Here is a 26,933-nt window from a genome sequence, read left to right on the forward strand (position 1 = left end):
ACTCCCACCTCATACATTAGTGGTTTTTTAGGCTAGGGTCTATGAACTATACTCGTGATTCCTGGGGATCTTTTAAGCAACCTGTTACTGTTGGAGGAAAAGCAGAATGATGAAGCAGTTTTATTCCTAGTTCACATACTTGAAATGTAAGAATAGTTATCGTTTCCTCTGAAATTCCACCAAGTTTGAAACTGGGACACATTAGTTTATACACAGATGACAGAGTTTGTGTTAGCTTGTCTCAGATCGCAGTCACCAGGGTGCAGTTTATCTGTCTTCTGTGTATTGCTTGTTAATTTGCATTTTCTATTTTACTGTGTTGCATTGTATTTCAAATTCACAAAAATAGTGCGGTGGTTCAGAAGTGATTTGCTGAATAGTAAAACCTGTAATGAAAACAGAAACAAGACTACTACAACTCATTAAATAATCAAGAGGAGTGCTGCATCCCAGTTAAAAAGAATGAAAATCCTTGTGACAGTGATTTTGCACAAGCAGGGCAAGTGTAAAAAATTTTCAGTAACCGACATCTGGAAATTAGGCTTAAGTGAACGATCCATTTACTGCTAGTGTCTAGTGTGTTATCTGTTGTGTAAAACGCTGTCAAATGGTGACCTAAGCCATTTATACTTTAGTGAGTTTTCAGATAAAGCCCAGAGACCTCTCTGGTAAGCTAGTTAAGTTTTCCAAAACATCTGCAAAGTAATCTTTATTATGTTGATGAATTTGGTCACTAAAGGTAGAGCAGAGGACAACCATTGAAGCAATTCAAAATTACATTTCTTTTAGCGAATTATCAAGAAACCAAACTTGTAAAAGAAATCGTATAATTATTGACAAATATTTTTGATCAAGGAGAAAGCAGAAGCTTCTCGGCAATATTCCTTAACAGATCTCTCTGTTGGACATAGGTTGAAATACCAGTTACTCTCACATATGTGTGCTTGATATTGATAGCATATTTCACTTTGTAGCTGCACAAAACCACTTACGTGCTGAGTACTTCTTCCATACAGTTCTTTTTATGTGTGTGGATCATTTGAAGGAAAGTCTTGACCAATTCTTTTGTGGATCAGTGAAAACCTAAGTGAAAAGAGAAGGGGTTAGCATTTAGTGAGCTGGGTTGTAGACTGCAGAAGTTGTCTTTGAATCATTACTGAAAATTTTAATATATATACTGCAAGGAGTGATTCTGCTATGTGAATAAATAAGGTCATACCTAATGCCCAGTCACTCATTGCTTCATTCTCCATGACATCTGTGGTCAGTAACATAACCTCTGATCTTGATTTGGTTTTAAAGGAATACTGAAAACAGGGACTATCATAAAATCTTGGCTGTTGAAAGATGTTTCTTTAGCATACAGTGTGAAGAATTGGTGGGAAGTATATCTTTCACACTGAAATACAATGGATTTGAGGGAGAAGTTGTTCAAACAAGTTTCTTTTAAAAGGTGGTATCAATAATGTTAATGTCTAGCTAAAATAGCAACAGTTTAAATGTTGAAGAAAAGATAACCAGATTTTCTGGAAAGACCAAACTGTATTTCAAGCAGTTCACTGACCAAAAATCTGACTTTTCTAAACCCTGTTTTAGCCATCATTAGTTATTGGACAAAGGGTTCAATGACATATTATTGGGCAAGTTTAACATACAAATGTTACATCCAAATATGGAGAATACCTTCCAACGCAAGCATATCCAAAGAGTATATTAAGAACCCATTGTTATTAGCTCTCAACTTGAAACTTCCAGTCTTCTAACCTTTTAGTGTGATTAGATCAGCAGCCTAGAATTTGTCTGAGAGCCGGGCATAGTCTTCTTGGAGAAATGCTTTTGTAAGGTTGGATCCAGTAATTAATCTGAAAGTCTCTGACACATCACCCAATGCTTTGTTCCTTCCCCCAATCAATGATTGTGACTTAGGATTTTTTTTAATTTAATAGAAATAAAAAGTTAAAAAAAAAAAAAAAAAGTAAAACTAGAAATGGAAACTGTCTTGTGGTTCAAGCTACACGTCGTGGAGCCCAGTACATGTGTTCATTAATTAATTCTTAATCTAACAAGTATTTATTGAAAGAAGATTATATTTCTCCTTATGTTTTCCTCTGCATTTTTGGCCCCTCCTTTTCTGTTTCCTTTAAGTGGACTCATTTTCCTTTTTGTGGGCCACTCAGTGTTAGAGTTTCACAAGACATGGTCCTAGGACTTCTCTTTCTGTATTCTCTCTTCCTAGGCTGTCTCAAGGGTAACTCTGGTTTAAATTACCACCGGTAGGCAAACTCACAAATTTATATCTTCAACTCAGACCTCCCCTACGTTTGCTTGTAATCCCTCAAAGATAACCCAAACTTATTATGTCCAAAACTGAACTCATGATCTCCACCCCACCTGCTTGGTACATTGCCCACCTAGTGCCCTTCCAGTGTCCTCTCTCAGTGAATGACACTGTCCCCAAGTTGTGCAAGTCAGAAACCTCAGTTATCCTTGACCCCTCCCTCTCCTTCCTTCTCACCATCTAGTCTGACCTTGAATTGTGCTGATTTTATTTCTTACATATCTTTTGAGAATGTTTGCTTTTGTCTTTTTCCGTCATGATCCTCTAGACAGCACTACTATTATCTCTCCCTTGGACTACCCCAGTAGCCTTCTAACCCGTCTTTCTGCACTTTGCATCCCTGCGTGCGTGCGCGCATGTGCGCACACACACACACGGATGCACACACACAGAGTTTAAAAAGTCATCAAGGATGCAAAATATGTCTGATTATGTCATCCTTCTATTTAAGCTTTTAGTTGGCTTTCCCTGTTTTTTGTAGCCTAGAAATCAAATTCATTAACATGGTGTACAGGCCCTACTTTCTTCGTCCACCCCATGGTCCACCAGCTCTCCCCAGCTTCTCCTTGCTCTCCTCATCCCCTACTCCTCCAACTTCACTGATTTTCTTTTATCTGCTCCTATTTCTACCCTTTATTCTAGCTACCAGGCCTTTGCAGCTTTTCACCCCACCCGATGCATAATCTTTTATCACTCCCTCTTCACTTAATTCTTACTCATTTCTCACATTTCAGCCTTAGAGTCATGCCTTCAGGGAAAGCTTCCTGTCTCAACAACAGTGTTAAATCCCCCTGCGCTTCATAAAATTAAGCACTCATAACCAAGAATTATTTATAAACAATCTTCATAAATAATCACTTTAGTTTTTATTTGTTTTGGTTTGAGTAGTACTGTTTAGATTTTGCTTTTTTTTTTTGACCCTATCACGTGGCATGCAGGATCTTAGTTCCCCTACCAGGGATCGAACCTGTGTCCCCTGAAGTGGAAGCACGGATTCTTAACCTCGGATTGCCAGGGAAGTCCCTGCGTTTTGCTTTGGATTCTTGTATTCTGGCTCTGATTCTGAAGACCTGTTTTAATTGCTTGGTCTTTTTTGGCTGTAAAGCGTACATCTATTTCTGTATTCTCAAGAAAGTATATAATATTTTCTGAAATAAATATGGAAGAATTTTCTCTTGGAAATGGAGGAAGCTAGAAATCTTTAAATCACCTATGAATTTTAGACTGAATATCTGGCTGTTTTAAAAATCATATTTGCATTTAGTTATTTTGAGTCATACTCCTGTTTTTTCTAAGTTCAGTTTGTTGATACAGTACACTAGTCTATTTTTAATTTTTGGATGGAGACTTCAAAACATCTTTCCCATTTTAAAAACTTGCTTTCTCATGATATTTATTTATTGGACTAAAAGGTTTCATTTCTAATCATTTTTTTTACAAGAGATGCAGTTGAAGTCCTGTGTGCCATTTCTTGGTTCTATTCCTGTATTTTTCTACCTAGAAATAACTACTATTCTGAATTTGGTCTTATTCCCATTTTTTTTTTTTAATTTCACATGTGTATCTGTACATGAAATACTATGTATTATTTATTTTTAAACTTTCTATTCTTCTGCAACTTGCTTTTTTCATTTAGCATTGTCTTACAGTTTTAGTCATGTTAGTCTATATAGTCTAGTTCATTTATTTTCACTATTATTGTATGCTGTTGTACAAATAAGCCACAGTTTACCCATTTTCTTATTAATAGACATCTACTACACTTAGTTCATTTCTGTTAGTTTATATTTAGATTGTTCCTGTTGTTTTAGTGGGTTTTTTTTTCCAGTTAGCTTTTTGGTTTTGCTGTTACAGACAGTGCTGCAATGATTCTTATTATGTATATCTTTTTGTGAAGATGTATAGAAGAGTATATCTCTCCAAGTAGAATAAGGTTGAAGGGCATGCATATCCTCAACTGTATTAAATAATGTCAAATTGCTCTTCAAAGTGGCTGCATCCATTCTACTTCTGCTAACACTGTATGCGATTTACTTTTGCTTCACATTCTTGTCAGCACTTTATATTATCAGATTTCTTAATTTTTGCCAACCTTATAGAAGCAAAATGGCATCTTGTTTTAATTTCCATGATTTCTTTATAGTGAGATTGGACATCTTTTCAAATTTAATCTATTTTATGTTTAGTATCTTCTCTCTGAAATTATTTGATTTGGTATCTCAAACAATTTTATTTACTTAGCACCAACTTGAGCCCAGAGTTGTACAAGGCCTTGGGAAAGACTCTAGTACTATAAACTTGGTACCAGTTCATAAGAAATAAGAATCTTATAATTCATGTACGAAGACAAATTTTGGCAAAGTGGCACACCACAGCCTATTATTTTGCAATGAATAACTGACTATAAGTTGTCAAGTTTGGAAGTGATACTAAACAATCATTTTTTTAGGTAGAAATCATCAATATATATGAATTTAATTATGTTCAGATTTCTTTATCTGAACTACTGTTTCATGGGAAGAACTTAAGAAATTAGCCTAAGCTGTTATACTGGTACTAGCAATAACTTCATAAAATATTTTGGTGTCCCAATATGATGTCTCAAGTAAAGGAGGAGTGAAATGGTGATCCTAGAAATTAAAAAGCTGAGAGTTTAATCTATAAGATTCTGTTAGTATAGCTCCATGACTGGCGTCTGCGAGACAAAGTCTAGACAAGGTCCTCACTATCTCTTGGAGCTGAACGTCACCTGCAGGGTACAGCACAGCACCCACACTCCACATTAATAGGCCAGTAAACTGCTGTTGGAGATATAGGTCGAATTTTTACAGAGTTACGGTGAAGGTAAAGAAGGCCTTCTGCCCCTCCTCAAACCCAAATCAGAGCAAAGTACTTGAAAGGCCAAAAAAGTTTGTGTTAAAAGGCACAAACAAACGTCACCCTCTTTTTATGAGCTCAGTCTACTATGACTTTGATGACAGCCTGGAAGAGCTCTCCTGGGGGGAACAAACTTGACCACAGCCTTTGTCAAGCTCCCCATGGCCACAGAGTTGTTCCCCATCTGCCTCAAGATCAAGGAAGTAGTGAAGAAGTCCTGTGACACTGATGAGTCCAAGGGCAGCATGGTGAGCAGGGCTGGTAGAGAGAGGATGATAGGTGTTCGGCCCCTGGCTGTGCTGCTTTGAGAGTAAATAGAATGGGGATTGTCTAAGCCATGTCCACTTGACTGCTTCTAAATAGAACAGATTTTTCCACCATCAAAAAAAAGTAATAGTAGGCAGAAGGAATGGAAGAGGTAGGAAGGAACAGAGTAGTTGAGAGAAGAAATAATTAAGGCAAATATGTATTGATTAACCCTAATGGAGTTTGCCTAATCCTGACCCTAAGCTCTAACCAGGAAGGACTGAACTGGAAAGTAAATACCTTTCCAAAGAACTGAGGATTGTTCACTAACTTCAGTTATCTAGAACAAAGCCAAGAACCAAGGAGGAAACAATAGAGGCCTCTGAACAACTAGAACAGCTGTCACAAAGTCCAAACAGTGAAGTCCCTGCCATTTAGTCATAGAAGACCCATCTCAAGCCTTCTCTCCGCACTTAACTTCTTTAATTCAACACACAATCTTAACAAACTCTGGCCTTAATTTTCAGCTGACAGCAAAATTGAAACAGTAGTTTGAAAGGCATTAGTGAATTCAGAGCCCTCCTGCTAAATTTGTATATGCTAGGAACATCATGATGTCACAGTTTAAAAATGAGAAAGGAGGGCTTCCCTGGTGGCGCAGTGGTTGAGAATCTGCCTGCTAATGCAGGGGACACGGGTTTGAGCCCTGGTCTGGGAAGATCCCACATGCTGTGGAGCAACTGGGCCCGTGAGCCACAACTACTGAGCCTGCGCGTCTGGAGCCTGTGCTCCACAACAAGAGAGGCCCCGATAGTGAGAGGCCCGCACACTCCTGCTTGCCACAACTGGAGAAAGCCCTCGCACAGAAACGAGACCCAACACAGCCCAAAAATAAATAAATAAATGAATGAATGAATGAATAAATAAATAAATTTAAAAAGGAGAAAGGAAAAATAGGACTAAAAATTAGAATCAGGAACTAAGATAGTAGTGTGGGCCTATTTAATATGTTCACAAACTTCTGTTTTCCTTACTTGTGTCTAGACATATAATACATAAAATAATTGACTTTTTTTTTTTTTTTTTTTTTTTTTTTTAAACAACAACTCTCCATCTCAGGGTAAACTTCTTACATTGATCTAAATGTTCAGCTCTCCTTTCCCCCTCACCTCTTTCCCCCTCTCCTAAGGAAGAGCAAGCACGGATAAGGTTGGCATCCTTGCTGGTAAAGGTCTCTTCTGGGTGAAAAGACCAAATATGTATAAGGAGCTCACTGTCTCTCCCTCTTCTGCTCCCTTTGACTCAGTGGGCTAGTGCAGAAGACTTTGACATTAGTCCAGTCTCTTTCCTCTGTACAACCAACTAGAACATTAGAGTTTAGGAAGAAGTTATGGGGAGTCATGAAGAGGAAGAAACATCATAGCCCTTTACTGAATCCACGTGCTAGTACTATTCAGTTGGCCCCGATTTTCTAGATTTAGAACGTTAATGACAAACCTGGCTGACAGTTCAAGTGTTTCCTTGGGAGTAAGGGTGATTGACGGGGCAGAATTCTGGCATTTCATTGTCCCGAGTCAATATACCACTTAAAACCCCCTCACCACTTCTTCCATCGGCAGCCACTCTTCCTCTTTCCACAACTGCTTGTCACTTTTAGCCAGCACACACTCAGCTTATACACACATTCATGCCGTTGCTTGTTTTTCTAATTTTTTCTCACTCCTTGTCAAAATCTACTGAGGGATAAAATAGATAACCAACCAGACCTACTGTAGAGCACAGGGAACTATACTCAATATCTTGTCATAACCTATAATGGAAAAGAATCTAAAAAAGAATCTATGTGTATATATATGTATGTGTGTGCGTATAACTGAATCACTTTGCTGTACACCTGAAACTAACACAACATTGTAAATCAACTATATCTCAATAAAAAAAGTTTTTTTAAATGCTGAAGGAGAGGAAGCTATGGATAGAACAATGTATTCAAGACATTGAGATGTAGGAACTCGATGACTGTATATTATTGTTTTAACTGGAATAAGAAAGTCCTTTCTGATGAGGAAGGGGTGGTATTTCTCTGGCTTCATCTCCAGGTAGAAGTGGAGCGGCCTTCTGTTCAGGTACGGTTTTTGTTAAGTGCCCCACTTTTCACAGGACAATTTTAACACTGTTCCCCAGCTCATCTCGGTTCTCCGTAGAACAGAAGAGCTATGTTCTAGACTCCTCCAGTCAAAGACTAAATTCACGAATTCAGTACCACTCAATCAAGTAAACAAACAAAAGACAATGTTTATAGGGGAATGCCTGAAGGATGTGTAGCTGTCCGTTCCTTTAGATTACTTATTCTCAAACATGGAGCTGCCAGTATGTTTTAATTAGTGATCAGATATGTCTCAACCAGTTTGCTTCTAAGAATAAACTACTGAACTGGCCGATAACGTCATAAAAATTAACAAGAGTAAATTCAAGATTACCCATGTGACAATTTTGTTCTCACTCTGTTGCATTTTGATGTTCTTTCTTGAGACAGAAGAGAAAGAAGGTAGAATGAAGGAGCCAGTGTGGCATACTCATGCTACAACTTAATGGGCCACACTTCCTGGAGGTACCTATGCCAGTTACAAAGTAAGGCAGAAGCCCTCTTCCACGGGGCAGTAAGGACTGGTAATCGAAAAAGTAGGTTAAAGTGAGGAATTATTAAAAATTATATAAGCATTTAACATTTAAAATGAGTACATAAATATACGTTCATCAACCAATCCTTTCATTTAGGTGCAAAGCTTTATTCATTTATTTATTTTCTCTTTTAAGCTTGGGTCTACTGATTGGCTTTGTTTATGTTGCACAAGTCACACTCGTAAACCCGTGTTTGCTGCTATTTCTAATTGGTTTCTTATTTTAATTAATGGAGAATTTAAAGACTCCCGGGAAGTGATCTGAGAGCAGAATCCTAGATTTTCTTTTAATCTTTTACAGTCTTCTTGCCCACACCTAACAGGACAGCAGTCTCTTGAACAGCTCTTATCTAGTATTTAGAAAGTATTCAATTTGGTTTGTTTTGTTAAACAGCATACTTGTCCTTCATTGGTTTCTGTAAATTGAATCTTGTTGGACAGACCTTAAGGCAACCCCAGTGATCCCTGCCTTCTGGTGTTCACACCTTTGTATGATCACTTCCCTTTGAGTGTGAGCAGGATCTGTGCCTGGTTTCTAACCAGTAGAATTAGGAAAAGGTGATGAGAGTTCACTCTCACGATCACATTATGTTATATAAGACTGTCCTGCTAGCCGACTTTCTCTAGAGATTATCCTTGCTGGCTCGATAAAGTAAACTGCTGTGTTGGAGAAGCTTACTTGGCAAGACCTGTGAGCAGTCTCTAAGAGGTCAGGGCAGCCTCCAGGAGAGCCAGCAAGAAACCAGGGTCCTCAGCCCTAGGGCTGTAAGGAAATGAATTCTGCCCACAGCCTGGGTCAGCTTGGAAGTAGGTTCTTCCCCGGTCGAGCCTCTAGGTGAGAGTGCGGCCTGGACAGCACCTTGATGGCAGCCTTGTGAGACCCCCCAGCAGAGGACCCAGTTAAGCCATGACCACAGTGCACAGTGAATACTGACACACAGAAACAGTGAGATAATAAATGTGTGTTGTTAGAAGTTGCTGGGGTGTGGTAATTTGTTACTTAGCAATAGAAAACTAATACATTAGTTGAATGATCTATTTGCAGTAACAACTGCAACTGACAGACATGTCTGAAATCTAAATAACCTTTGGTAAGCATGCTGCTTAACCGCGGAAGTGTAGGGGCACAGGAAGCACCTCGAACAGTGAGCATCGAGGGTGCACAAGTGTGCTCAGCAGGTTTTGCAGAGGCAGTGCCGAGTGACAGTTGGTTTCATGGAGGCCAGTTACAAAGGCTTCTGTCCTGTAGTGCTTGTGAATTGTGACTGTATAGTCACATCTAACAACTTAATAGATAAATAAAATTTTAATAAGAAGGTAACACTCAATGAAGAAAACAGAGGTAGTTCATTTACATGTAAGTATAGGAGAACAAGATTGTTATTGGGGACTTTTCTATTAGAAATACATAATACTACTACTTAGCCATAAAAAGGAATGAAATAACGCCATTTGCAGCAACGTGGATGGACCTGGAGATTATCATACTTAAGTGAAGTAAGTCAGAAAGAGAAAGACAAATGCCATATGATATCACCTATACGTGGAATCTAAAAAGATGGCACAAGGGAACTTATCTATGAAACAGAAACCGACTCACAGACATAGAGAACAGAATATGCATGCCAAGGGGGATGGCAGGTGTGGGGAGGGATGGAGTGGGAGTTTAGGATCAGCAGATGCAAATTATTATTTATAGAATGGATAAACAAAAAGGTCCTACTGTATAGCACAGGGAACTATATTCAACATCCTGTGATAGACCATAATGGAAAAGAATATGAAAAATAATGTGTGTATATGTATAACTATCACTTTGCTGTACAGCAGAAATTAACACAGCATTGTAAATCAGCTATACTTTAATAAATTTTTTAAAAAGAAATACATAATAGTGATAATACTAATGAATGCAAACGAAACTTACAATAATGCTACTCGTATTAATAATAGGTCCAATAACTTTAAAATCTATATAGGACAGCAAAACCAAAATAGGGACTATCTGTATTTGTTTTTTTATAATACATTCTTGGGGTGCAGGCTGGAGATTCAGGAAAAAAAGTCAATATTTTTAAACAATAAAGTTTAACATTTAAAAAAATTACTTCAGTTACAAATAGGTATATTTCTTATAAAATCATATTTTAAATGTTTAAATGGACTTTTATTACTCAGTGCTTATAAAATGGGTTTATGAAAGCCATGGAAAAATAGGAGGCAGGCATAATATTTGACTTGTTTTTCTGGAGAAAAAAATTCTGCTTATAGTAGAACCTAGGATCATCAGATTTGTGAGTTATGATTTTATAGTTATATATAAGTTTTATGTGCTCATATTATGTGTGAATTTTATCTGCTAATGTGCCATAATAAGAAAAAAAAAAGTTGAAACCAGAAGTACAGATTCTCTGAAAGTCTAAACTACAGAGTCTACCTCTGCTGTCAGCCCAAGGAATCCGTGGGCAGAGGTCAGCTGATGAGGTGCCCCCTTACTTCCTCTTTGGTTTTCTCAGGGAAGTGAGGGCCTTATTTTTAGGGGGGATGTCAGGTAAGCAGAGTGAGGAGACCCAGGTGGTGTCAGAAACCAAGATAAAAACCCTGAGTGCATTCTGAGGGGACTACCCACCAGGAATACAGGAAGACCCCACAGAGCTCTGCCCCTGCTGCCAATCGTGAGAAACGTCGGGTATTGGTGGCATCCCCTCTGTCTTGGTATAGGAGGTCCCCTCAATCCTCCCTCTGAATATTCACAGGAGTAAGATTCCACACTCCCCTCTGCTGACCTGAGGCCACCCAGCTCACACCAAGGCCCTTACCCCTCTGAGACCCCTGAGGAGGAAGTGAGGGTATGTGACTTCCAGCTCCCTCTGCCCAGGGCCTCCAGGGCTGCTCATGGGAAGGACATATTCTCTGACGTCGCTAACTAGAATCTACATGGTATTTGATGAGTATTCCATGCTTACTGCTGTCCACTGGCATCTGGTATTGTTGAGGTTTGGAAAGAGTTTGGAAAACGAATAACTGATTTAGAAATAGTCAAATGATCTGAACAGAGGTCTCATCAGAGAAAGTATATAGACGGCAGATAAGCATATAAAAAGGTGATCAACACCATACATTATTAGGAGTTGCAAATTACAACAACAGATAGGGGCTTCCCTGGTGGCGCAGTGGTTGAGAGTCTGCCTGCTAATGCAGGGGACACGGGTTCGAGCCCTGGTCTGGGAAGATCCCACATGCTGTGGAGCAACTGGGCCCGTGAGCCACAACTACTGAGCCTGCGCGTCTGGAGCCTGTGCTCCGCAACAAGAGAGGCTGCGATAGTGAGAGGCCCGCGCACCGTGATGAAGAGCGGCCCCCGCTTGCCACAACTAGAGAAAGCCCTCGCACAGAAACGAAGACCCAACACAGCGAAAAATAAATAAATTAAAAAAAAAACAACAAAAACAGATACCACTACACACCTGTTAGAATGGTGAAAATCCAAAACACTGACAACACCAAGTGCTGACAAGGATGTGGAACAACAGGAACTCTCATTGCTGGTGGGAATACAAAATGGTACAGCCACTTTGGAAGGTAGTTTGGTGGTTTCTTATAAAACTAAACATACTCTACTATACCATCCAGCAATCATGCTCCTTGGTATTTACCCAAGTGAATTGAAAACTTATGTCCACACAGAAACTTACACATGGTCTGTACAGCTTTATTCATAATTGCTTATAGTCTGATCAACCAATAGAGGTGATTAAAGAGTCAGGCCCCCCAAACCCCAAGGAAGGTTTTTTTTGGATAAAAATCATGTGAATGATCATTTAGTTTCATTCCCACAGTGTTTTTCTTTTATTCCTAGTAATGAGTATTCAAATAAATGTTTGTTTTACTGTATATGGTATATTCACATACACACACAAACACACACACACACACAACCATTTGAGTTCATTAGTTAAAATTGTCCTGGGAACCAAGTCTCAGCAAAATTAGAGTTGGGACTGTGAAGTAAATCTCTTATTTGACCAGAATCCTGTAGCGTCTTATAAGCAGATAAATGTTTTCAAATAGATGTTTTGATTGGTTCTCTGCTTGAGTGTTCTTTTTTAACAAAATTGTTTGGTTGTTTTAACAGTTGTTTCGGGAAGTACGAATAATGAAGATATTGAATCACCCTAACATAGGTATGAAATTTATGTATACAATTAACGATAAAGTATTTTCCTTAATTTGAGGCTATTTGAAAGGATGCAATTTTAAGGATGTTTTATATAAAATGAGGAAAAGTGATAACCTCAGAAAGTGATACTTTGGGTAAAAATAGATTATAAAGAAGTTAACTGAAGGCTACAAATTGTAGTTTTCTACTACCTTGCTGTCTTCTGCTTGTCACTAAAATAATATATATGACTTGGAGTTAAAGCATATAAATGATTTTTGTATCTCCTTACTAAATCTCTCTAAATAGAGATTGCATGCCATTTAGGTATTTATAAAAAATAATTCCAGATATTTTGATAATAGGCACTTGGGCTTGATCATAGTTTATAAGCAAAATAACTAGTTTGAATTTTAGAGAAAATAGAGTTGATTTCAGTTTTAGTGAATTTACTTCCATAAGTTCTGTTTTTCCCCCATATTTACAAATAAGTTTATTGATTACATGTATTATACAAAATCATTGGATTGTAAGAAGTAAAAAGTAATTCTTCTTTTAATCTGTTTATTTTTGAATCGTGTTTCTTGCACATTAAAAAATCTTATGTTTATTAGAGACACTCATGCAGTTACTTGTGGTGTATAATTTCAACTATTTGTCAATACATAAGTCTCATAATTTAGTATTTTTTTAACCAGAAACTTAAAATATCACATAATTATAAAATTTTTTGTTTCTGTACCAAAGATTATTTAACATTTTTTGATAGGCTCATTATAATAATAGTGTCTTTTTAAGCTTTAATTAAAATTTTATTACTTTGATTTTAAGATTTTCTTTTTTTATTACCTTATTCTAATTAGAAAAGGAATGATTTTTTTAATCCCAGAAATTTAACTCTCTTTTGACCCAGCAGTTGGTTCCAAATCACTTCACAGTAAATAGTTTTCTTCCATAGTCGTAATAACCCTTGAGAAAATTTTAAACTGTAATTAATAATTTTTAGTAAATACTCAAATTTTCCTTTAGTGTTACCTTAAAGTTTCTTAAAGCATATTCAATATGTGCTCACAACCACAGAGTTATATCTCTAATTTCTTTTTCAGTAAAATTGTTTGAAGTTATTGAAACAGAGAAGACCCTCTATTTAGTCATGGAATACGCGAGTGGAGGTAAGGATGGAAGGGAATGAAAAGTTATCTTTGATGAGACATATAGAATTATTAATACCAGTCATTAACATTCATGTCTTTTTTGATGTTAATGAATCTGTAGTTTCATAAAATGCCTTTAAATGGTATCTTAAGGAAAATTCAGTGTTTAGTTTCAAGACCTATTGATCCTACATTTAAAAGTAGGATTTTGGCTTATTTAAAAATTACTTAGGGACATTTTTCAAAACTCTAAATTTGCATTGTTATCTATGAATGTTTCAATTCTTATCTAAATAATATAATATATAATAATATTAGTAGTAGTAGAAGCTCTTGGCTATTAACAGGAAATCTCAGATTCAGAATGTATTTAGTAAAGTTTAGAGTAAAAGCATGTTGTAGGTCACATGTTTATTTCACTGATTGTTCATATATGACAGATTCTCCATATACATACATTTTCAAGAAATCCATAAAATGTTTCAATTTAAACAAGTATTTATATATTTTATAAGTTAGGAGACTGAGTTGATGGGGACATAGTAAGATACATTTCTAGTAGAATATAATATTGGGCTGGCCAAAATTTCGTTCAGGTTCTTCGGGAAGATGTTATGAAAATCCCAAATGAACTTTTTGGCCAACCCAATATATATTCTGACTATATAGTGTTCAAAATAGGAATGATTTTTAAACACTGATATATAATAGAAAATCATTTTCATGTACTTTCCCTCAAATGAGAGATATATTGGCTCAGATTCACTGTTCTTTTAGGCATAAAACTTAACTTTCTCAGAAACAGGTTTAAAATTTGTGGAATTAAATCATTTAATAAGTAAAATGAGGATACTTGAAGGTTTTAAGGGCTCAGAGAATTTAAGCAATTGAAGAAGAGAGAGGACAGCAGAAATTATTTAAACCACTTTGGCTAATCACCTTTTTTCGCTAATCAATTGAAAAACTTAGTGTTGAATTTAGTTTTGAGTTCTTTTAGCTAATAAAGTATATAGATTTTTGTGATGATTCAGATTTTCTGTAACGAGAAATAAAGATGATTTATTTTAGTCTATAGCATCTAGGCTATGTATTTTTATACCCTCTCTTAGATTTCTAAAAAATTTTACTACCAATATTAAATGGATTTTAATTGCTTTTTCAGTTTTTTATGTAGATTGAAAGTTTTAAAAGGTTTAGTTTTTGCATAGCTTTTTTTCTTCATGAAGATATTTCATTGTAGGTTTTTTACTTAACCTGGAAACCTACATCATTCATGTTTTTTATTATTATAGGATTTTAAGAAATATTAATACAGCCATGCAAATTTGCATAAAATGTTAATCTATAATAAAATTAATGAACCTACAAATACCACATAATGAAACTTTCTCTACTTTTCTATCCTGTAGTTAGATCTATGTATCAATTCATCATTGTTGAAACCCTGAGTGTTTATCCAGTTAGACTTTTTTTTTTTTTAGCGATCTAAAGTCTAGAGAGTGGGGCTAAACATGTTTTGATATGAGAAATTACAGACAGCTAAAGATCTGTGGGCATTGTTCTATTTTTATGAAGGTCTGCCACAAGGCTGTGTTAATGTGCATACTGCTTTAACGATTAATGGTAAGTGCAGTCAACTCTTTATTGGTGCTGATGAAGGGGAGCAATGGCTGGAGTAATAGACAGCGCGTAGGGTCCTCACTGCTCTCCTTCAGTAGCATTGGGAGGGGCAGAAGGGTGTAGTGTAGTGTAGAGAGGTGTGTACTGGAGCTCAGCCAGTGGCCCCTTATTCAGTTCTGATTCCTAGGGATAGGTGTTCTTTGAGTCTTGCCAGTCAGTGATCCTGTAACAAACCATCTTGGTTCTGTAGCAGTAAATCTAGAATCATCCTCTTGCCTTTTTAATCTATAAATGGCAAGGTGACTCTAGAGAATAAAACGCTTAATATTTTTCCTCTGAAATTTCTAGGTATTTTAGGATTGAATCTGACATGCACACGAGAATCCTAGCATGAACAAGGGTTGAGTCAGACAACTGCCTCTTTGCCGGAAGTACATCTATTGATCCTGGTTCACTAATGGGACAAAAGATCTTCAGTTATTTAGAAGGGCAGGGAACTCCTTTATGATTTTGAACCATGTTTCGTTCAAAGGAGCCTATTAAAAGTAGGCGTCAGTACTACTTTGGAATAGTGTGTTTATACCTTCTTTTGCTCATGCAGACATTTATTAAATGTTTACTATGTACTAAGTGGTATTCTAGGTGCTAGGAACACATGGGTGAGCAAAGACAAGGTCCCTGCCCTCAAAAAGATTACGTTCTAGTTGGGGAAGCAAATCATAAACAAATAATATATAATCAGTAAAGGACTGAATCACGTAAACATCCGGGGGGTGTGAGTGTTCCAGGCAGAACTTAAGAGTAGTCCAAATTTTTGAACTCCTGCTGTATATCTTTCCCCGCCTAAACTCACATATCTAGAATTAACTGCAATGATGGGTCAACTAGAGCATCTGTTCATTTCTCTGTTTTCATCATCCCATTTAATCATTTAAGTATGCTTGATATAATATGCTAACATTGTAGATTTATTAGTTTCATCTGACACACATCATTACATATTTGATTTTTAACATTTTACTTATGTCCTAGGATTGATATTGCATATATGTATATGTAATATATCTGTATACCTAGATACAAATATATAATTTATTGAGTGCTTACTATATGCCAGTCTCACTGTGCTAATAAGCACGTGCATTATTTCATTTAATCCTCACAACACGCATGTGAAATAGGTAATAGGGAGAAACAGGGTCTAAACGAAGTTAAGAAATCTTCCTAATGTCTCCCAATAGCTACTTAGGGCTAAATAAGGATTCATACTAAAATTGGTCTGATTCTAAAACCTGAGTTTTTAAGCACTTTGCTGTACCTTACAAGAGCTCTTTAAGCCACTTTATGAGTTTTTAATATACATGTATATATCTATGTGGTACAAATTATAAGGATATAAAAATTTTATCCCTTACGCTGAGATATTTTATTTTTGATAATGTAACTAAACGTTAGTTGGTTTATTATTATTATTGATTGGAGAAAAATGAAAAAAACATACAGACATGTAAAGTAAAAGATCTATTAGAACATTTTTACGATTTCTAGTATCTTTAAATTATTTCAACAAATATGTATTGTCTATCCACTTTGTGTTCTGTCATGCGGATGGGGATACAGGTAAAGTATGGGTATGATGACAGCATTCAAGGAGTTTGCAGCTCATCTGGGGTAATAGGAGATGCACACAAGGATGATTTCATTCTGTATAATAAGTAGTTAAATACCAATGCAGATGAAATGAGAACGGTGAGAATGAGTGTAATCAGTGTAGGAAGGAAAAGAAAGAAATCAGTGTGGATGGAGGTAGAGAGATGGAATTTGACCAAGTCTCTATGACTAGTGGACTTCAAGAGAGTGAGCCAACATAATATGACTTCTGTTATTTTATTTGAAATGTAGGCCCCAAATACAAAGCCAAATGTAATTTTTGATTGCCCATGCTGTGGCTTCCCTTTATTAGAATGGATAATAAAGAGTTGACTGTATTTTTACATAATACTTGAAAGCAGAAAGTAAGTTTTCTTATGTTTTTTATGACTTTTTATTAAAAGAGTTTTGTTGAATCATAAGCCGCTACCCATATTCAATTTTACATGTATTTTTTTCCTTTTTTCCTATTCATGTAATAGTTGTGATTTATGTAGAATGATCAGAAAAGTGTGGGCCAAAAGCTTCTTTAACAACAAGGCAAAAACTTGACATTGCATATATTGTTAACTGAAAAATCTATGTATATTTTACTGCCTGCTTTACCTTTCTGATTCAGGTGAAGTATTTGATTACTTAGTTGCCCATGGAAGAATGAAAGAAAAAGAGGCCCGTGCAAAATTTAGGCAGGTATGGAAAGTAGTTTTCAACTTTGTTTTGCTGGTATTTCTAGTGATGTACAATGGACAGTATCACAGACTGGAATTCAGAGTACATGGTACTTTCAAAAGAAAAATTCCTGCTTTCTTACACTTTTTAAGAATGGAAAACTGAAAAAGAAATTTGTTCTTCCTGAATTTAAATTTAAAATAGTTGCCATTGGTTATTTCTAGTTCATCATAAATAGTAAAATGTTTATAGGTGAGATTCTTATTAATAACTCTTTGAGAGTCTTGGAAATACAGACTAGAGTGAGATAGAAAGTAAATACTTAAACCTTTATCCAGTAATTATTATCAAGTATTATTAGTTTTATGTGTACAGTATAAATGTGTACTGTTTAAAGAGGTTTTTGTATTTTTTAAATAATTAAAGATGTCTTAGTTTTGGAACTCATATTTTTGTAGACTTAAAGACTATGATCAATTTTATTTAGTCAAGTAGGGAAGGAACCTTGCCAGTGTGAAGAATATGGTAAGATATTGATATTTCCAGGTCAACTTGAATATGATTTGTTACAGAAATGATAAAATAAGAAAAAGCAATTTAAGTTCATCTAAGATTTTGTTTTTAATGTTTAGGAATGAAGTATTTAAGATTATCATACTTTATAAATTACTGTAGAAATGATAATTAATAAATTGTAAATTGTCCACAAAATTTACTGAAGTAAAGTTTCAACAGACAACTTAACTATATCCCAAACTTTACCTAAGTGAATTTAAAATATTCGTTCAACAATAGTTCAGGGCTTCTCTGGTGGTGCAGTGGTTGAGAGTCCGCCTGCTGATGCAGGGGACGCAGGTTCGTGCCCCTGTCCGGGAAGATCCCACATGCCGCGGAGTGGCTGGGCCAGTGAGCCATGGCCACTGAGCGTGAGCGTCCGGAGCCTGTGCTCCGCAACGGGAGAGGCCACAACAGTGAGAGGCCTGCGTACCGCAAAAAAAAAAAAAGTTCAGTATCTCTTCTGTAAACATTATTCTACAGTTAAAGGGATCCTGTAATCAATAAGGTTGGGAAACACAGACTACTGATGTGAAATCTTCCTCTGTGAGATTTGACATATATATTAACATATAAACAATTGGAGAAGTCCTGAAGAAGATGGGAGGAAAAAAACCTGTTCAACTTTTTTTTTTTTGATGTAGCATTCTGCATATCGATCGTGGAGTGAGTTTATTTTGTGAAACCTCTATTATTAATATCTCACAGAATCACTATTTGGAACAAGATACATGAAATACTTTAGACCAAAGATAAACATAGCCCTTATATTTAGGATAGATTCCTAGGAGCATTTGACTTAAAATAGCTGAATCTAAAGACAACTGGTAATGAGGAAGCAGCATTGAGAAATTGAATGGTATTCAGCTACATATTGTTAAATTCTTTTCTACTGTGGAATGGAAGTCCATGCTTACTTAAGTGAAGAGCTACAATCATCACTTTAAATATCATCGTTCTTTCCATCTCAGTCACGCTAGTTTTAGTAGCCTATTAGGAAGAAAATTCCAATTGACATGAAATATTTCCATTGGGATTTTAATATATATTTCAAGGACTGTCACTACTCACTCTTATTGTTTTTAGTCAGTTGGTTTTATTTATTTATTAAAAACATACTGTGGTCAGAAATTGTACTGGGTACTATATGGAATTAGAGAAGGTGCTGTTTTAAAGAGCTTACTCATCTCTACTGATGGGTGGGAGCAGGATAGCAGGCTGGGACACAGATATTTTTCATAAAGATCCAAATAATTACTAATTGGCTCTTTTTTAAAATAAAGTCTGGATTACTTTGAAATCAAATCAGAGATTGAGTGTTAAATGAATGCTATTTAAAATGTAAAACAGTGGCAATTTTAAAAATAATTATCTATTTATTATAAATATTAAACATATTAACTATCTGTATGTGTTCCCCCCAAATTAAATAGGTAACCAACTCACAGTTTCAAAAACCAGGGACACACACACAATTTTATAGTTATTTGGCAAAAAGTTATATTTGTTTTTCAATTTATTTTTGCTAAGTTCATTTTTCTTTATAGGTGTAATTAAAACTCGAATAAATGTGTATTTACTTTTATTTTTATTTGCTCTGTATTTCATAAAATTACTTTAAAAACATTACCACTGAAAGGGAATATACTGTATTAGTAAGGATATGTCCTTGACCCTACCATTAAATATAGCAGAGACACTAGGACAGTTCAAGACCAATTTAGCAGTCATTGCCCATACAATGCCGCTGCCTTCCTTAAGATTTGAGGGCCTGCAAGAGAAATCATAATATTGACTCAACCCGTCCAGTATCAAGGCTACTACTTAAAGCTTGGGAATTCCTGACCCACGTATAAATAATTGCAAAGCATCCTTCCCCCACAGTTGCACCTCATGGCGAAACATTGACATGTCTGGTCTTAGGGTCAGTGCAGGACTGATGGTCAATCATGTTTTCAAGATCCATAACAAAAGGATTGTAGGGAAGTTTCTGCATCCTATTTGTGGAGGTACAGAATGTTTTGAGATGGGAGGGTCTGGCCATAGAATAATGCAATAAAACTTGGGCTTGTGCATGGGGGCTCTTGCAGTGAGCGAGTCAGAAGCCAGAGCTGCTTTTATGGCAGAAATTGTACCCTGCTAGATAAGTGTGATGATATTATAAATTATCTTTCCCTTCTTAAGTCTTTAAGGCTCAGGAGATTTTTATTCCAGAAGTGCCTATAGAACTGCTTTCACAGAAACTATCTTGTCTAATGTGAAATGCATGTTTGGTAACAAAATCATTATCTGTAGCATGCCTTCTTCACAGTATCAAGAGAAGGGGACTTGAAAAAGATAATATCATTATCAGCAAAGTTCTGTCATCTATGATGCAAAAATAGCGTTATAGTATGAACATCCTATAGCCTATATAGTATGTTCAATAAGATGTATTAATATTTACATATAAATGTATGTCTCAATTGGTAAAAATTGGATATTAGAATTTTGAAGCATATTGCTTAAGAAAACTAATACTACATGTATTCATTGTAGGATTCTGCTGTATTTGGAGGACTCACACCTCAAATTGATTATAATCATTCACAATTGTTTTGCTCAAACACAGTCATGGTTCTGTAGTACCTGCTTAGTTTGGAATTCAGAGACTTTTACCAACTTGTCTATCAGGATTTAACTCCCAGTATTACCATTTTCCCACCTACTTTTCAAATACATTGTGTTGCCTCAACATCAGTGCAGGGCTTCCCTGGTGGCTCAGTGGTTGAGAATCCGCCTGCCAATGCAGGGAACACAGGTTCGAGCCCTGGTCCGGGAAGATCCCACATGCCGTGGAGCAATTAAACCTGTGTTCCACAACTACTGAGCCCATATGCCACAACTACTGAAGCCTGCATGCCTAGAGCCCGTGCTCCGCAACAAGAGAAGCCACCGCAATGAGAAGCCTGCGCACCGCAACGAAGAGTAGCCCCCATGCTCGCCACAACCAGAGAAAGCCCACACGCAGCAATGAAGACCCAATGCAGCCAAAAATTAAAAAAAAACAATCAGTGCATTTTACCACCTTACCTCCTACGTCCCCATCCCCAAACATCCACATTTTAAAATTTTACTATCCTTCATGGAGGGCTTAGATCAATTATCACCTAGTAACTGAGATTATTCTTTATCTTTTATGATTCCCTCACTTCTTTGTACCTCTGCTTCTATGATTCTACTTTGTAGTATGTATAGTTACTCATAAACATGTTTCTTCCTCCTAATCAGACTGTAAGCTCCTGAAAGGCAGCGTGCATGTAGGGTGCATGAACACATTTTTGTATTCCCCTAGCAACCAGCACATTTTCTTGCACATAGCAGGCACTCAATAAACTGACTGTTGAATCAAAATGAATTTAATTGAATTACATCTTACTCACTGTGTGTTGATTTTGTTTTGAATTCATGTCTTCTCTGTCTTTGAACCATTATAATATACATTAAAATAATTTTATAATATTGAAATATCAGTTTCACTTGTACTACTTTGAAGTTTTTTTTTTCTAACCAGTATCCTATTAGCATGGTCATACTTCACATCACCTTTACACTTTCAAAAATTTCATTTCTGGGGCTTCCCTGGTGGTGCAGCGGTTGAGAGTCCACCTGCCGATGCAGGGGACGCAGATTCGTGCCCCGGTCCGGGAAGATCCCACATGCCGCGGAGCGGCTAGGCCCGTGAGCCATGGCCGCTGAGCCTGCACGTCCGGAGCCTGTGCTCCGCAGCCGGAGAGGCCACAGCGGTGAGAGGCCCGTGTACCGCAAAAAAAAAAAAAAAAAAAAAAAAAAAAATTTCATTTCTCTTCCCATTTGTTAATGCCTAACCAATATTCAACATTCAAACTGTGTTTACGTTTAACTGAATCCACAGAATTGAATGTTCTGCTGTGCATTAAAATGGCCCTCCTATACATCAGATATACTTATATGTACAAAGTAACTCTTAGTTCATTGCTATCAGATTGTTTCCTTTTCTGTATTTTATGTAATAAAGCGTATAACTATCATAGAATTGCTTATAACCTATTTCTCATTGGTATCCTCGGCCCTTAAACCATTGGGTGCTTTCCTGTTTAGCACTTATCCCCAAAGAGCCCTATGTAATGGTTAAAAATTAAGATGGTGTACAAAATCTAGTTACAAGGGTAGAACGCTTTGCCCAGCTGAATTAGTGGCAAGTTTAAGATTAGATTTCATTTTTACCTCTTTTCTTTTGATAATTAGGTTTCCTTTAAAGGCTCAAAAATTTTTCCTTTGCTTTATACTATATGAAGAGACAAAAATAAGGTATTGCCAAACCCTGTTGATAAATTCTTAGTCAGTTGACCTCCCTGAAGAAACATGCCTTGAACACATTTAATATAATTCCTAAAATACAGTTTTGCATTTTGAACTTGAGCCAGCTATCTTGGAATGCTGATTCATGTGTGCCAGAATTCTTATTTCAACAGTGGGATAAACCATTTGACCAAAACTACAAAGTGTATACATTGTATCATGTGAACAGAAATATAACAACCCATAAAAAAGTCTTCATGGACTCTGACAAATATTTTAGTGTATTTTAGCAAGAGAATACTACTTTTGCACGTTGTCCACATTTAAAAGTGAAAATTTCATAACTTTAATACGTATGGTTTTCTGAAATAAAGGAACAGTGAAATTGCTAAACGTAACTTTAAAATCCAAGTTAGTAATTTCTCTAAATTGGAATGATAATTGGGGAAAAATTGAGATGTTTTTACCATAATAATTTTGAATCTTTTATCCAAATATTTATTTCAGATTGTATCTGCTGTACAGTATTGTCATCAAAAGTGCATTGTTCACCGTGATCTTAAGGTAAGTGATTGGTTTTATTACAGAAATTTCTTAATTATTAACAGATATGTGATACTACTAGAGATGTCTTTTTGATTGCCTAATTGTGCCAGGCACTGTATAAGGAAATTAGTTTTTATTTAATTCTCACAGGAACTTTTTATAAAAGGTAGTATTTTCTTTCTTTTTTTTTAAATTGAAGTATAGTTGGTTTACAGTATGTTAGTTGCAGGTATACAGTGAAGTGTTTCAGTTATATATATATATTTCAGGTTATTTTCCATTATAGGTTATTACAAGGTATTGAATATAGTTCCCTGTGCCATACAGTAAATCCTTGTTGCTTATCTATTTTATGTAAAGTAGTATGTATCTATTAATCCCATACTCCTAATTTATTCCTTCCCTGCTTCCTTTCCCCTTTGGTAACCATAAGTTTGTTTTCTATGTCTGTGAGTCTGTTTCTGTTTTGTATATAGATTCATTTGTATTATTTTTTAGATTCCACGTATAAATGATATTACGTAATATTTCTCTTTTTCTTTCTGACTTCACTTAGTATGATATTCTCTAGTCCATCCATGTTGCTGTAAATGGCATTATTTCATTCTTTTTTATGGCTGAGTAATATTCCATTGTGTGTATATACATACACACACACCACATCTTCTTAAGCCAGTCGTCTGTTGATAGGCACATGGTTTGTTTCCATGTCATAGCTATTGTAAATAGTGCTGTTATGAACATTGGGGTGCATGTATCTTTTTGAATTGAGTTTTTGTCTTTTCCAGATATATGACCAGGAGTGGGATTGTTGGATCATATGGTAGCTCTATTTTTAGTTTTTTAAGGAATTTCCATATTCTTCTCCACAGTGGCTGCACCAACTTACATTCCCACCAACGGTGCGCAAGGGTTCCCTTTTCTCCACACCCTTTCCAGCATTTAATATTTGTATACTTTTTGATGATAGCCATTCTGACCCGTGTGAGGTGATACCTCATTGTGGTTTTGACTTGCATTTCTCTAATAATTAGTGATGTTGAGCATCTTTTCATGTGCCTGTTGGCCATCTGTATGTCTTCTTTGGAGAGATGACTATTTAGGTCTTCTGCCCATTTTTTTGTTTGATTTTTTTTGATATTGAATTGTATGAGCTGTTTGTGTATTTTGAATATTAAGCTCTTGTTGGTCATATCATTTGCAAGTATTTTCTCCTATTCCTTTGGTTGTCTTTTCATTTTGTTGATGGTTTCCTTTGCTGCGCAAAAACTTTATAAAGTTTGATTAGGTGCCATTTGTTTATTTTTTTCTTTTATTTCTTTTGCCTTGAGGAATGAACTTAACCAGGAGGTGAAAGACCTATACGCTGAAAACTATAAAACATTGATAAAGGAAATTGAAGATGATTCAAAGAAATGGAAAGATATCACATGCTTTTGGATTGGAAGAATTAATATTGTTAAAATGGCCACACTACCCAAAGCAATCTACAAATTTCATGTAATCCCTATCAAAATACCCATGACATTTTTCACAGAACTAGAACAAATAATCCTAAAATTTATATGGAACCACAAAAGTCCTAGAATTGCCAAAGCAATCATGAGGATAAAGAACAAAGCTGGAGGCATAACCCTCCCAGACTTCAGACAGTACTACAAAGCTACAGTAATCAAACAGTATTGGTGTAAAAACAGACAGATCAGTGGAACAGAATAGAGAGCCCAGGGAATTCCCTGGTGGTCCAGTGGTTAGGACTCGGCGCCTTCACTGCCAAGGGCCCGGGTTCGATCCCTGGCTGGGGAACTAAGATCCCACAAGCTGCGTGCGTGGCCAAAAAAAAAAGAATAGAGAGCCCAGAAATAAACCCACATGTCTTCGATCAGTTAATCTATGACAAAGACAAAGGAGGCAAGAATATACAGTGGAGAAAAGACAGTCTCTTTAGCAAGTGGTGTTGGGAAAGCTTGACAGCTGCATGTAAATCAATGAAATTAGACCACTCCCTCACACCCTCACAAAAATAAACTCAAAATGGTTTAAAGACCTAAATATAAGGCATAAAACTCCTAGAAGAGAACATAGGCAAAACATGCTCTGACATAAATCATAGGAATGTCTTCTTTTTTTTTTTTTTTAATAAATCTATTTACTTATTTATTTTTGGCTACATTGGGTCTTCCTTGCTGCACGCAGGCTTTCTTTAGTTGCGTCGAGTGGGGCTACTCTTCGTTTTGGTGCGTGGGCTTCTCATTGCGGTGGCTTCTCTTGTTGTGGAGCGCAGGCTCTAGGTGCGTGGCCTCCAGTAATTGTGGCATGCGGGCTTAGTTGCTCCACGGCATGTGGGATCATCCGAGACCAGGGCTCAAACCCATGTCCCGTGCATTGGCAAGTGGATTCTTAACCACTGCGCCGCCAGGGAAGCCCAGGAATGTTTTCTTAAAAGGCAGTATTTTTACTGAGGAAATGAAGAAAATGTGGATGAGAAGTTATCTAGCATTAAAGACTAGAGGATTTGATTGCATTAATTAGCTTCTTTTAATAACATAAATGAGGAACTTTGTCCCTAATTAAAAATGCCCGAGGCCGCATTCCATCAGAAGCAGGGTCAGGGCACAAATCCAGATTTGTCTGATGTAAGAGCCAGTGCTCATCCTCACATTAAAGTTCAAAGAAATCAGGAAAGTTTTAAATGTTTTTATGAATCTTGAATGCATATGATTAGTATAAACTAGCATACTTTGGAATAAGAAATGTGTGATAGTCAGGAAATGTTTGTGGCAGTGAACATGGGAGCCATGTTTCATTTCGTGGGGAAATGAAATCGAATGTCTGTTTAGGTGTTTTGCCTATTTTTTAATCTGGTTGTTCGTTGTTTTGTTATTGAGTTACATGAGTTCCTTACATATTTTGAATATTAACCCCTTATCAGATATGTGGTTTGCTAGTATTTTCTCCCATTCTATAGGTTGTCTTTTCATTTTGTTGATGGTTTCCTTTGCTGTACAGAAGCTTTTTAGTTTGATGTAGTCTTACTTGTTTAATTTTGCTTTGGTTGCCTGAGCTTTTGATGTCTAATCCAAAAAGTTAATAATACTGTATTGAATACTGGAAGTTTGCTAAGAGGGATTTCAGGTGTTCCCATCACACTTATCAAAAAAAAGGTAACTGTGAGGAAGTATGTAGCTTGACTTAAGTAATCATTTCACTGTTTGTGTGTATATCAAATTATCATGTGTTATACCTTAAATATACATAATTTTTATTTAAAAAAATAAAATAATTTAAAAAAAGAAGGAATGGTTGGGGCCAAATGGATCTTTTTCTTTTTGAACGAAGGTAGAAGATTCCTTGTCTAAGAAAGTTTTCTTTTTTTTTTCCTTTTTCTCTGTTTTTCCAAAGTTAACTTGCATGTTCCATACCTAGGAGGTCTTTCTTTTTTCCAACTTCTTTTCCCATTGCCTCTGTCAATTACTAGCACTAGTTTGTGTTATATTTGAATACATTGTCCTAAACAGTTGTTGAAAGTCTCATCCTGTATTTTGACTCCATTGTTCTGAGCTTACAGATTTTCTCCTGCTCCAAATATTTCTATTTCTGTTTCCTCCCTCAGCTATTTTAAGGGAAATCACTGCTTCAAAGAAAGAGAAAGAAGAGGGCTATTTATTTCCCTGCCTGTGTGTTTGACTCCTAGTTTGTCATCTCATTTCTTATACGGAAAATATCTGCAAAAATTCATGTTCATTACCCAGGAGTTTCCTGTATGCTCTTGGGAGGAAACCTCAAAACCCTCTCCTTCTCTCCTCTTCTGAGGCAGCCTTGGGTACTTTGCTATCCATCCAGACATCTTTAGAGAGACTGGGAAAAGTCTAGTTTGCTCCAAGACAGCCTCAGAAATTTACAGTGACCAGGCCCTTACATCAGAACATCAGAGTGACCTGGTTTTGTCGCACAGTCCATAATGTTAAGATCTAATATAAATCTCCCAAATCTGTGTGCTGTCATAATATTTATGTAATAAGTGATACCACATTTTTTGCATATTTTTGGGTGTTAGATGTGTATTTTCTGAAACAAGATGAAAACAAATATCCCAAGGTAGTATTCCTTAAAAAAGG

The 26,933-nt window shown here is 36.3% G+C and overlaps 1 protein-coding gene across 1 annotated transcript in view; it reads left to right on the plus strand.

Annotated features, from left to right (window-relative positions):
* Positions 1-26,933, plus strand: part of MARK1 (microtubule affinity regulating kinase 1) — a 144,546-nt gene that overhangs the window by 82,360 nt on the left and 35,253 nt on the right. The window contains exons 4-7 of the mRNA XM_027122227.1: positions 12,278-12,326; positions 13,408-13,473; positions 17,345-17,415; positions 22,777-22,833. Of these exons, the coding sequence (XP_026978028.1) occupies positions 12,278-12,326; positions 13,408-13,473; positions 17,345-17,415; positions 22,777-22,833 (243 nt within the window). The remainder of the gene's footprint in view (positions 1-12,277; positions 12,327-13,407; positions 13,474-17,344; positions 17,416-22,776; positions 22,834-26,933) is intronic.

The sequence above is a fragment of the Aethalodelphis obliquidens genome, unplaced genomic scaffold (genome assembly GCF_003676395.1).
Source record: "Aethalodelphis obliquidens isolate GAN/ISIS:26980383/991018 unplaced genomic scaffold, ASM367639v1 scaffold24, whole genome shotgun sequence".
NCBI classification, from domain to species: domain Eukaryota; kingdom Metazoa; phylum Chordata; class Mammalia; order Artiodactyla; family Delphinidae; genus Aethalodelphis; species Aethalodelphis obliquidens.